At 42.1% G+C, this 13,560-nt stretch overlaps 1 protein-coding gene across 2 annotated transcripts; it reads left to right on the top strand.

The window, feature by feature from the left end:
• The first annotated feature begins 347 nt into the window (after window positions 1–347).
• Window positions 348–13,287, top strand: LOC123407104 (cyclin-dependent kinase C-1-like). Of its 2 annotated transcripts, XM_045100151.1 has the most exons (8): window positions 348–576; window positions 3,449–3,632; window positions 4,604–4,760; window positions 4,847–5,102; window positions 7,544–7,766; window positions 7,874–7,994; window positions 11,108–11,293; window positions 11,595–13,287. In XM_045100151.1, exons 2-8 carry the CDS (start codon window positions 3,607–3,609, stop codon window positions 13,161–13,163), a joined length of 2,538 nt encoding a protein of 845 aa, XP_044956086.1. In that variant the 5' UTR covers window positions 348–576; window positions 3,449–3,606; the 3' UTR covers window positions 13,164–13,287. The 2 variants fall into 2 exon arrangements, with proteins under 2 accessions (XP_044956086.1, XP_044956087.1); XM_045100152.1 differs by lacking the exon at window positions 3,449–3,632 and having other exon boundaries at window positions 349–576.
• The last annotated feature ends 273 nt before the right edge of the window (window positions 13,288–13,560 follow it).

The following is a 13,560-nucleotide window of genomic DNA, read 5'->3' as shown; positions in this document are numbered from 1 at the left end:
GGGTTGCGGGTTGGATTTGGGGATTTTTTCCCCTCGAACTGGCTCACCTAGTCTTATCCAGTCTGCACTTACAGGTGGGGTCTCAACTGACGGGTGGGCCACGCGGTGACGTGTCATACGGGGGGTATTCGTGATACGTATATGCCGCGTAGAGCGGGGACTACAACTCCAAGTACCAGGACCATATTGATGACGTATTTCCGTGTATGAGGATCGTATCGAAGCAGTTCTCAACTTCCTGAACTGGATTGGACCTTGCCGCCAACTTCGAGGATGACAGATGCAATTATCTTGCTAGCCGCCTGTCTTTCCCCACTCGCCAACTCCTACCCCTACATCTTCCAGTTTTCTCCCCTCACGGTTCGCCCCACCACCACCAGGATCCAATTCTGTCCTCCTTTTTTGACGCGTTCTCTGTCCTCCTCCTTCGCCCCAACCCCCATCCCTAGCTCCTCCTTCCACCGCCCCTGCCGCCGCCAGCGACCAGAAAAGCTCAAGGACCTCAACAATCTCCTACTCCGGCGGGAAGTCCTCGGCCAGCCGCCGACCTGGGCCAGATCCACAGGAGCAGTCAAGGTTAGTTCGTGCTTAAATCTCATGGGTCTTTTCTTCTTTCCCCGTGTGAGTTGTATTGTACCCAGTCACCGCGCTCTCATCTGAATGCACAAGGGCGTACGTGCTTATTGTTTGCTAATATTTTCCCTGTCTTTACTCGGAACGAGATTCAGGCACGAATCAGATTATTTCAGTACCTTACATCTGCATAAATTTAAAGCTAAATGTCTTGCCTAAAGATCTGGACTAATTGATGCTAGTATATCTGTAGAACATGTCCCCTCGTACTTTGCTAGTGCCATGGTGGGAGGGCTGGCACCTACTAGTCTTCTACTCCCTCCATTCTTAAATATAAATCTTTTAAGAGATTTCACTAGTAGTCTATATACAGAGCAGTCATTGAACGGCCGACGGCCGGCCTATTCAGCAAACTAAATAGGGGAATCGAACTCCAGACCTTCTGGTAGGTTCCACACCTTATCACCAGCTGAGCTAACAACTGTTTGTAGTAGACAAGTCGAATCAATATAATCAAAATACTAAGTACATCGGAGGATACGTTTTTTCCAAATGCTTTGACATTTGTTGAAAAAACTGTAAACACATTTCAAGAAAGAATGCGAATAATCTTTAAAAATCGTGAACAAAGTATGAAATTGAAAAACCCTTTTAAACATGAACATTTTTTGTAAAGTGAAAAAAATTGAAAAAAGTGTACACAGTTTTGAAATTCTTAAAAATTCTAATTTTTTTATATACAAAGAATATTTATTAATATACAATAAAATTCCAGTAATATACATTAAACAGTATTTAAAAACACACTGACCATTTTTGTAATACATGCAGAGCAATATTTAAATACACATTGAACATTTTATTTCCATATACGCTGAACAATATTTAAATACACATTGAACACTTTTGTGACAAACGCTATGCTGAATTTAACTATGCATGAAGACTTAAAAAATACATTATACATTTTCTTAATATGCAGTGATTTTTTTAGAATGTATGATAAACATTTTATTAATACACACGTAAACTCTTTTCATAAATAAACAATGAGATTAGAAAAAACACAAAAAATAAATAAAACGGAATGAGAAGCCATATGAAGAACCTTTTGAAAGGGGGTTGTACCAGCCAGCCGAGCTAGCAGGTAAGATTGACTCATACGCAACTCTAAATTTTAAGTACTATCTAAACAAAGTAACGTACATTCATTCTTTTACTTGTTCAATAATTTCTGAAATAAATGTGAAAAATATATATTTTTTAAAATGTGAAGAAATTTCGAAATCTAAACAATTTTATCCAAAAGTGAATTAAAATACACACTAAACATTTTCATAGTATACGGTGACCTGAATTGAAATACACACTAAATGTTTTTGAAAATATATGACTAGAGTGCATGTAATCGTCGCTAGATGGTCTACCCATGAGAATGCATTTTTTGGTATTCATTGTAGTGCCATAATTGAAGATAAATATATTAAAAAAATCTAGCAAAAAAAAGAGCTCATTAAAATTGGTGTCGACCCATGTGAACGCCGTCATAAAAACAAGGCGAGGGCCTACACATAATACATTTTTGTTTCTTCTTCTTGTGTTCTTATATTTTGTTTCTTATTTTTGTTTATTTTTACTATTTTACTTTTTCATAAATTCAACAAGATGTTCAGAATTTTCATTTCGTTCTAACTTTTCAAATCTGTTCATAATTTCACAAAACAAAAATTATGTTTTCCAAAATTTAATCATTTTTCAAGAAAGTGTTTACATTTACAAAACAAACTTCAGAATTTTTATATATTAACAAAAAAATAATAAATGTTTAGAAATAGAAAAAACTTCATCAATTTGTGAAAAAAATCACCTATTTTGAAGAAAAATTGACGAACTTGAAAAAAACATCTTTTAAAAAAACAAATGGTGTGAGGTTTAAAAAGCTAACATATTTAGAAAGGAAAAGAAAATCAAAAAAATAAAAAGGAAAAAAAAGAGAAAAAAAAGAAACAGAAATACTGCATTCCTGGAGTTGTTTATTAGAATAAAAAACAATTGTAGCACGTGAGGTCTTGTTGCCTAGTTGGTTAGTGCATCTGTGATAATACCTAAAGGTTCATGGTTCCAATCTTGCTTTCTTTTTTGATTCTTTAAAAAATAAAGAGAGGATGTGTGCGTATGAAAAAAATATAGCGTATACGTGAATATGACCATCCTGCCCTTTATTATGAAGAGGTATCGGTTAATCTGGACCGTCCTTGTGTTTAGGGGGGTGTACCGAAGCAGAAGTCTTTTTTGATTCTTTAAAAAATAAAGAGAGGATGTGTGCGTATGAAAAAAAAATACAACGTATACGTGAATATGACCATCCTGCCTTTATTATGAAGAGGTATCGATTAATCTGGACCGTCCTTGTGTTTAGGGGGGTGTACCGAAGCAGAAGTGTTGAAAGTGAGGAAGATGTCAGGCGAGAGAGGTTGTGTGTGTGAGAGAAAATAATTGTTTTCTACTTCCTCCGTTTCTAAATATATATATTTTTAAAGATTTAATTATGAACTACGTATAAAATAAAATGAATGAATCTACATTTTAAATTATGTTTATATATATCTATATATAATTTATAATGAAATCTCTAAAAAGACCAAATATTTAAGAACGGAAGGAGAACAGAATTGATGCCCGGCACCATGCAATCTTTTTCAGAAGATGCATGCAAAAGTGAGAGAGAGCTGCCGCTTGCAAAAAATTTAAAAACTCTCTGTGTTGTCGCATAGACCTAGTGAATGCGTAGTCCTACCAGCCTGCATGCTGCGCCCTCCTCACGTCGCTGTCTGACTGCTTAAGAAAACTGCTAACTACTCTTAACCACCAACAGCTCTGCAGCTCGACAGTTCTCGGCGTGCATCTCAGAAACGTTGGACGAACAGGATAAGCGGGGGTCGGGGCACCCGGGTGCTGTCCCACCTTTCCCTTGATTATTTCGCGCACAAGTACGACGGCAATGATCGCGCAGCTGTTGATCCATCAATCTGAATGACATGTTTGGTGGCTTTCTTTTGGCAAGTGCTTTTGTAGTCTACTTAGCTTTCCATGCACTTATGCTAAGTGGAATTCCTGTGCTCTCAGAGTGTTTAGAGGGTCTTGCCTTTTGTAATGCATTGATGTAGCACAAATCTGAACTAAGCTAGTTTGTAAGAAATTACTGGATGCTGGTTGACCTTGTGCATGCTAATTACAGTGGTATGGTGGTACTTCTAAATTAGTAAATTATGCTTGGTGTGTAAATTATGTAATAGATTTGCTTAGGTAACAAATTCCTTGTCTGGACGAGTTATGCATATTTGGTAACAAACCAATTGATAGACACTTGTTTTGCCAAATATTGGCAACCAACCAATTGGTAGCCAAACATGCCAAATGTTGGCAACTTCCAGCTTTGCCAAAAATAGGCTTGCCAACAATTGGCATGCCAAAAGTTGGCTGCAGACTAATTAGCCTCCTAAAGCGCTGGGCAGTACTTTATTGTGACCAGGACCAGATTTCTTGGGAGTGTTATCGAAAGCTAAACTAACAAGTGCCTAAGCGAAACTACTTTCATGATTGCAACCGACCTTTATTGAGAGTGCTTTCGAATAGCAGTGTAATATGTTTTTTACTCTTTAGTGTCGTGAGATTATGAACATTTTGATTTATTATTTTGCATGTGATTATACTTTCAACGTGCAGAGCGGAAGGCAATAGAGCTTTTATACTTGTGTCGAACACCATTGATTAGGTCCAATCAAGCTTGTGATTGCCTCGTAAGAGCACATACGTCATACATCCCCTGTCCATAAATATAAGACATTTTGGCAGTTTAGTTTTGTCTTATTTATATTTATAAATAGAGGGTGTATTTGAGAATATTGGGTTTCCTTCTTTTTGCGGCTCAATTGTGTCATATATTCTTTCTTTAGTTTTCCCTTTCTTGCATTAAAGTTATTTTTTTTACCAACTATGTATTGCTCTTACTCGTTCCTTTTGTGTATAGTGGCATGGGTGATCAAGCAAGTGACCTTGAATCACTGGAGCGCATATTGGGCGATGCAAGTGCAGAGCCGACTAGGCTATCATATGCTCTTATAAAATTTATTACAAATGGCTTCTCTGAAGAAATTGGCGGTGGTGGATTTGCAGTTGTTTACTTGGTATGATTTTTTCTATTATGTATTAAATGCTAAAAAATTCATATATTATCTTCGTGACTCCTAGCTAACATGATAAGTAAAAACAGGGAATCCTTCCTAGTGGGAAGGTTGCTGTGAAGAAGCTTACCATAGCACACGATTTCTCTGATGAGAGATTCCATGATGAGGTTAATTGCTTAATGAGGGCAAAGCATAATAATATAGTAAGATTTCTAGGTTACTGTGCAGATACACAAGGGGAACTTATGGAACACAATGGAAGAAATGTTATGGCGGAGGTACGACAAAGATTGCTCTGTTTTGAATATGTTCCTAATGGAAGTCTTCATCGTTATCTTAAAGGTACAAATCTTGCAACTTTGTTTCCCCATAATTTACTCATTATGAAAACAAGTACCAGCTTTATTATTTATCAAGTTATTTTCCACAATTATTTGTTATTCTAGGGCCGGATTCAACTTTGAATATGGAACTTGAAGTTGGATCACCCCATAAAAATAAGCACTTATTACATGCTACGTTAATACTATTTTTAGCCCTTCATGGTTACATCCTCTCTCTCCCTGCACTAGACTGAGTAGTTCCTTGGCAGAAACAAACATTTGCACAAATCACTTAATGTACCTTGAAATAAACTTGGGTTGTATTGAACTATATATGATGAGGAGGTCGAGTGTAATCATCTCCACTTCTGCTTCATTACACCCCCACCCCGCCTAAACAGAAGGACGACTCATATAAAGGGCTTGATGATCACATTTTATAAACTCTTTACCCGCAGTATACGTAGCGATTTTTGCAACTTGGCGCACACCCACTCGATGTCCTGGGCTCGGCCCATCTAGTTTTCTTTCCTTCTTTCTAACCTTCAAAAAAATACGCGAGCCATGAATTCGAGGAGATTCAAACTTGAGACCTCCAAGTCCGGTACCACAGGTGCTAACCACTGCGCTAGGTTACTTTGTTGTGTTCACTTTTCTGGCAAATGTAACGTGCATGGGTTTTCTTTCCTTGTTTTTATTCCTCATTGACCATTATTTCTATGATTTATTTTTTGTTCCATTTTTTTCTATTCTTAATTTGCAAACTTCTTCAAATTAGGGATATTTGTTCAGTGATTGTGATATTTTTTTAAAATCATGAACTTTTTTCTAATTTGTGTGAACTATTTTATCACAATCTATTCGAAACCTTAACATTTTGTCAAAATTCGGTGAGCTTTTTTTCGAATTTCTGAACATTTGTTTTAAAATTGGTGAACTTTTTTTGTACTCGTGATTTCTTTTATGAAAGTCCGTGAAAGTTTTTAAAAAGCAATTAACTTTTTGTGAAAGCTTCGAACTTTTTTCAAAAGCAATTAACTTTTTGTGAAAGCTTCGAACTTTTTTCAAAAGCAATGAACATTCTTCAAATTCGTGAACTTTTTTAGCAAAATCAATAAACTTTTTTCAAATGTGGTGTTTTTTTTGTGAACTTTTTATAAAATTAATGAGCGTCTTCGAATTTGTGATTCTCTAATTCAAAATTGATGAACATATTTTCAAAATTTTGAATCATCTGAAATTTTCTTTAGATTAATGAACTGTAAAATCCGTTTATTTTTTTAAGAATTTGCAAACATTTTACAAATTCAGGAGATTTTTGTGTCAAATCTTGATTTTTTTTTGTATTCTTAAACTTTTTTGCTTTTTCACAAACTGTTTCTGACCTCGTGATTTTTTTTCCAAATTTCGTCAACCATTGTTTCAAAATAAATGGTGAATGTCTCATAGTCAAGGGCCAAGCAGTGGCCTTGTTAACCGACCGTGCGAGCAACGTTCTTGTTTGTTGGGCTGACCCAAAGCATTCGATCGTGGGCGCCAGTTTGGCTAGGCTAGCGCTGACTAGGAGTTCCCTACGTATACGTTGTAGAGGGAGTAGTGTCACACAAACCGGCATACACACCCCTCCGTCTTGGGCCTGGTCATCTGAAATTTTCTTTAGATTGATGAACATTTTTTTGTAACCTTTAATAAATAGGTGCATGAAGTAGGTGCAAGAAGTAACTAGGCATAACAAGTGAGTTGTCCTAATTGGTTACATCGGGTGGAAGTTTACCAAGAGGTGGAAGTTTACCTGCGAATCAACCTGTGGTTGAATGGTTAGAGGGACTGTGGTATTCCTAGCTCATCAGGGTTCAAGTTCTGGTGCTCGCATTGTTCTTGAATTTATTTCAAGATTTTCGGGGATGCACATTCAGTGGGAGGAGACATTCCCGTCGATGACGAGGTGCCTACGATGACTTCGTAAATGTCAAGTTGATATGCCGGATCAGTCTCTCGAAAATGATCATAGGGATAGGATGTGCGCCTGCGCGCTCATAGTGTATGTGCATGTATATGAACGCTTGCGTACCATGTTAAAAAAACCTGGGTGGAAGTAAACCAAGAGGTTGGGAGTTTGAACTTGCACCTATCTTTTGATCATCAAAAAATAAAAGAAAAATGGGCCAAAGATGTGTACGTCTATGGTCGTCGTATCACATACAGAGATGGGTATACCTTATAATCAAATGATCATATTGTCTTTGTACAGTTTGCGAGGAGGTGTATCGAAGTAAGACCCTTGCCAAAACACAAAAAAATAAACTCATAACCTTACTGCTTTTTTATTGTATAAACTGTAGTGCTGTGATTTGCATTGCAAGTGTACTATCTCTGGTATCTCTTCAGTGTGTCGCTTATTCTTTTGAAAGTACGCTTGTGTCCTATAGCTTTTGAATAGTATTTTGTTTGCCTTTACAGAAAGACCTCATGGAAATGAATGGAAAACACGTTATAAACTGATAAAGGGAGTTTGCCAAGGTCTGCAATATCTTCATAAAGAACGCATCAATCATTTGGACTTGAAACCAGAAAATGTTCTTCTAGATGCTCACATGGAGCCGAGAATTACAGATTTTGGCTTGTCAAGATCGTTTGATGAAGGACAATCAAGAATTTTTACCAAAAGCACTGCTGGGACAAGGTAGGTTGAGGCTGATAAGAACTCTTATGTTTTCCCTGTTGATATTAAGTCTGTCAATTTAGCTTGTATGGCTTGATGCTGGATTAATCCATTATTTCGTCATGCAGGGGATACATCGCACCAGAAATCATAGACAGGGGAGAAATATCTTTCAAGTCAGACATATTCAGTTTGGGCATTATAATTATAAAGCTGTTAACGGGGAGTGCTAACAATGATATTGATAATGTAAGGTGAACTTATCTTGACCATTAGGTCCGTGCTGTTGACATTGATTGAGCTCCCATTTATATTTACCTTTGTTTTGGTTTGCTTGCCTCTAGAGTTATGGGGCATGTAACCAAATGAACAATACTAATATATAACTCGGTTTTCTCTAAGACCACAACAGCAAACAGTATATTGTTTTCCTTCTCTACTAATTAAGAATTAAGAATCACTTCATGTCATTTGTGATTTTCAGCATAGAACATGTAGTACTGTAACATTCAGAAAAGTATTTTTTCATTGTATAGAGTATGAGAAAGAGTTTAATGGAAAATGTTTATTATCAACTGGATGAAAACAGGAAAACGTAAGCCGCGTCCGCTGGTGGGCACGTGTCCCTGTGGACCCTCACGTTTGGTCCAACCTTATCTTCCCACATGCTCCGCCACTCATCCCTTTCCATTACCTCTTCCCCTTTCCCATCTCTCTTTCTCACAGACGACCACCCATAGCCATTGATGCTACTACGAACTAAGGAGGACTACCACAAGGTCCACAACATCTCCTCCTGCATCTTCACTGCACAAGTGCATCGCAACATCCGTCGTCGCCGTCGCGCTTTGTTGGAGCACCGCCCTTTGGTGTTGCATTGCAGTGAAGCTTTTTTGGCCGGCAGCCATCAAAGGTGTTGCGATGGAGCTTCGTTGGGCAGCGGTGCGGCCATGAAGGTCCAACGCGCGAATGGGGCGCTTCATTGAAGCTTTCGCCGGTGACAACTGCAGTGATGCGATGGAGATTCAACGGGGCAGCGGTGCGGCCATGGAGCTCCACCGTGCGATAGGCGCTTCAATGAAGCTTTCACTGGCGGCTACCGCGGTGCTGCGATGGAGCACCGTACCGCGGTGGTGGCGCTGCAGCGAAACATCGTTGGCTGCCGGCGGGTGCTGCGATGAAGCACCGGTGGAGCACTGCCGCGCCAGCGTCAACGCTACATTGAAGCATCGCATGCGGCGTCGAGTACTACGATGGAGCGTGCCGCACTGGTGTTTGACTCTGCAGTGAAACGTCGTCGCCGGCCGTTGGCGGAGTATCGTTGCTGCCGGCGAGGGGTGTGGCTCCTGCTGCAGGCTGGGCTGCGCTGCTTCCCACGACGAACTTGTTTCGGTTGCTCGGATGCGATGAAAGGAGGGGACGACCCTGCAAGATGGCGTTGACCGAATCTGATGGTGACGAGCGCGGGATCTGAAGGACCAAGACCCGACTGTCGGTTGATCCATAGCACGCACCGAGTTTAATTCAACCGGTTAATCTATTGCAAGCGTAAGCCGCGCCTAACATTTGACACACGTCCTGGTGGGCCCCGCACGTCACAGCTCTCACCATCTCGTCCTTATCCAATTCAGAACCGAGAAGCACTCACCACACATCTCTTCGTTGTCGTACACTACTCGTTGACCACAAACCAGTCGCACGGTTTCTGCTGAATCTTGCTCGCGCTACAACCCCCGGATGCACCGCTCGCCGACAGCACTCACCGTCACCGGCGCTATAACTGAAAAATCTCGCTGGGGCAGTGCTGCAAACCAGCGACCGAATCACCATGGGGCTGCTGCAATCCCGTGTTGGAAGGACGGCTGATGTCGCCGAAGTTGCCACCGCACAACTCGTCGGCATTGCAGTAGTGGCTGGCGCCGCAACGGAGGGGGCGGCCGCATTGTCAGGATCGTCGGGCTGTGGTTGGCGTTCCGAGCACGGCGATGCAGTATCCCCAGTGTTGCAGAGAGGAGCGTTGCAACCCGTGGATCTCGATGGGGGATTCTTCCATGGAGCATGCATGTCGCGTCCTCATAGCTCTCGGTGGGCACCGGAGATGCAGTGCAAGGGGCATGGTGTTGCCCGCCGACGGCGAAGCTGCAGTGCAGCGGGCGTGACGCCGCGTGTCGGCAGGCGGAGCTGCAGTGAAACACGCCGGTGGGCGACGGAGCTGCAGTGCAGCGGGTGTGGCGCTACGTGCTGGCCGGCGAAGCAGCAGTGCAACGGGCGCGGCGCTGCGTGCCGGCCAACGGAGCTGCAGTGCAATACACCAGTGGGCAACGGAGCCGCGGTGCAACAGGCGGTCTGCTGATGGAGGGTGCGGAAGTGCGGCTGCTGCGTCCTCATCTTGCTGCGTTGACTAATTAAATGGTTCGCGAGCGTCTCATCCAACGGCCCAAGACCGGATTGATTTCTGCAGAAAATCAAGGGGGTAATTTGTAGCAGCTGCCACGGATTATGTACTGTGTGTGTCTTGTTAATACAGTACAAAGAAGTGGGTATGTTTTGAGTGGGGCATTTCGGAGCTCGGGCTCCATGGAGCTCCATTTTTGAAAAACAAAAAATTCATCAAAATTTATATTTTTACATTTCCAAAAATCTAAAAATAAATATAGATATACATGGAGGCATAACACACATGAACGTAAATTTTTAGAACAAAATACGTTGAAACAAGGTTTGTGCAAAAAAGTCAAATTTATGGCATTTTAACACATGATACTATTCATCCCAAAAGTTCATGAATTTGTTCTTTTTGCACAGATCACATCTTAAGTTATTTCATCCTGAATTTTTGCACACATATACATTTCATCCTTGTGTACTTGCATATATTTTTCAAAAAGAAAATTTGAACTTACGGTATTTCCGGTATGTTTTTTAATACCAAACTTCTGAAAGTTGAGTCATTTTTTTTGGGACAAAAGGTTTGTCCATGTCCAAGGCCGACTACGATTTTCTTATGACTATATAAGTTGATTCTGAAAGGCACAACTTCTGAAAAAACAACTTGTAATTTTTAGTCAAGTTGTACTTCCACTAAACTGGATTTGTATTTCTGGTGAACTTTTATAGCACTTCTGATCTTTTTTTGCAAAAAGAAATAAAAAATTAAATAAAACTGAATTTGTATGAGTAGACATAAGAAAATCTCACAAAACTTAAGATTAGCAACAAGTAAAATAAAATATATCATATTAAAGGGGGGGGAGGTCAATAATTGTTTTGTTGACAAAAGACAACCTTGTCTGTTGAGGTTGAATTTTGAAGGGCATCACAAAAGTCTGGATACAGGATTCTAACTCGTCTAAACTTTACAGTGGGATAAATCAATAGACACGGACGGCCCTGAAGTGAAGAGCTGCATTGAGATAGCAAGAACCTGTGTGGATGCTGACCAACATAACAGACCTTCTATAGATGAGATAATTGACAAGCTGAACGAGATGGAGATTGTTCAAGAATCAAGAAATGACACAGCAGGGCCTTTCATGTACCAAAACAAGGTATATATGACCATGCAGTAGTATAATGTAGAGTACTCCCTCCATTCTTAAATATAAGTCTTTTTAGAAATTTCATTAAGAGACTACATACGGAACAAAATGAGTGAATCTACGCTTTAAAGTATGTCTATATACATCCGTATGTAATCTCCTAGTGTAATATTTTAAAAGACTTATATTTAGGAATGGAGGGAGTAGAAGCTTACATAAATAATGATGAAATTTGTGTTGTTGGCAGCAAAATAGAAAGTTCCTGCAGATCGATCCGTTCTATTCCACGTCACATTCTTCCATCTTGTAGGAATGCCCATCTGCTCCAAAGAAGCTTAACCAAGACACTGAGAAGACCAAAACGGAGACCAGTAAGCTGCAGTTCAATGCACACATGGATCATCCCAGGGACGTTGGTGGGAAATGTCAGAAGATCAGCGAAGATGCACAGATGATGCCGACGCCAGAGCCTCAGCATCAAGCTGTGGCGCCAATGAGGGTTGACCCTAAGACCGTCAAGTTCAGCCTCCCGGAAGACGACGGTGCCAGCAAGTTAGACGACCAGCCTGATGACGGAGCCGATAAAGATGGTACGAAGACGAGGTTGGTAGGGATGCCACCGAACGCTGCCGGGGTTGATGAGAAGGGCGGCAACGGTGTCGATAGCCAGCCAACAGGTAGCAACAATTCGGGCAGGGGGGAGAAGGTTAATGGCATTGGTGACCCAGTGAGGCGCATACTACTGCCGCCGTCGCCGTTGCAACAGACCATAACGAGACCAAACATGGTAGGCAGTGCAGGTTTCCCAGCAGTGGGTCCGACGGGGCATCCTCAAATGGGTATCGTGCACGGAATGGCTGCCGGAGGCCTGCCACCGACAGGCTTCTACCAGGGCGGCGGCGGTGGCCCTGGCAGCATGCCTGCTGGGGTGGAGAACTTGCGGGCTGCTGCGGTGGCTGGCAACCCCATGGCGCTGCAGGTGGACAACTTGCGGGCTGCTGCGGCAGCCGGAAACCCCATGGCGCTGCAGCAGTTTGTGGCACTAATTCAGCACCACCAGCATCAGCACCAGCACCACCAGCAGCAAATACACATGATTCTGATGAACGGCGGACACGGTGGCGCAGGGTACCCGCAGATGGGCTACCGGCCGCCCGTATCGTACCCTATGACGCCCCATCTTCAGCAGACCCAGGTGAAGCCACCGCCGCCACATCTTCAGCCGACCCAGGTGAAGCCGACACCGCCACAATTCCCGGTGGCCGTCCGCCAAGTTCAACCACCATCCGAGGACGAATTCATGGATGACTGTAGCAGCCAATCATACGTTTCCGATGACATTGATGACGATGAGGAAGATGCCAGAGTACGAGATGCTGACGGACGCCGCTACAATGAAGCCAGGCCACCAAATGCTCGGCGCGCCATGCAGACCAGGGAGAACAACAACGGCACCGGTAAATTCGAAGTCGCTGGGCAGACCAACACCATCAACCGTGGAATAGCTCCGACAGGCAGGAGCTACCCTATGGTCGCTGCCCCTAGCTCGATGGGTGGAAATAGAATGCTGCATCAGTCCATGATGGGACTGCCTAACACGATGGTCGGTAGGCAATGGCCAGTGGATCGGCAAACCGCGAGCGTGCAGGGCGTGCCAACCGTATGCGTGTCGCCGGCGCTCCATCTTGGAAGTGAAGGGGGCGCGCCATCCCGGCGGGAGATGCGGCAGGTTGCTGCGGCGGCTGAAAACTCAATGGCGCTGCAGCAGCAACTCATGGCATTGATGCAGCGACAGCAAATGGGATTTTACCTAGTTTTAGTTTCATTTTTATTTGTGTTGACTGTTATCATTATCATTACTGTTAAGGCACGCCGGTAGGTGCTGGAATCTGCAAATCACAATTGTTTGATATTCAAAGACAAGTTCCATCTCCGTTTGAACAACATATTGTGCCATTTGTAAATGCAAATATGATTTAGAGAATATTTCCTCTGTCCCGAAATAACCGTCTCAACTTTATACTACACTACTAGAAAAAGGCTATAGCTAATATGGACATTAATGACACACCATGTATGCGATACGCCATTGCTATATAGCAGTGTCGCATCAGATACTGGTGCGTCATTAATGTCCATATTAGTAATGACGCACCTTATGTGTGGTGCGTCATTACTATCTTTGTCCTGGCCCTACACCCTTTCCTACACTTACCAGTGGCGCACCATGGAAAGTGCGCCATTACTAGTTTTAACTAGTAATGACCCACCACATC

This window comes from Hordeum vulgare, chromosome 7H (assembly GCF_904849725.1).
Source record: "Hordeum vulgare subsp. vulgare chromosome 7H, MorexV3_pseudomolecules_assembly, whole genome shotgun sequence".
Lineage (NCBI taxonomy): Eukaryota > Viridiplantae > Streptophyta > Magnoliopsida > Poales > Poaceae > Hordeum > Hordeum vulgare.
This window is presented reverse-complemented; position numbering and strand designations above follow the sequence as displayed.

Bases quoted from the DNA above. Each gene is read 5' to 3' on its own strand.
- LOC123407104 (XM_045100151.1), top strand. From the start codon at position 3,607: ATGACATGTTTGGTGGCTTTCTTTTG. The intron at 5,103-7,543 runs GTACAAATCTTG...TTGCCTTTACAG, and splicing joins TCTTCATCGTTATCTTAAAG to AAAGACCTCATGGAAATGAA. The intron at 7,995-11,107 runs GTAAGGTGAACT...TAAACTTTACAG, and splicing joins CTAACAATGATATTGATAAT to TGGGATAAATCAATAGACAC.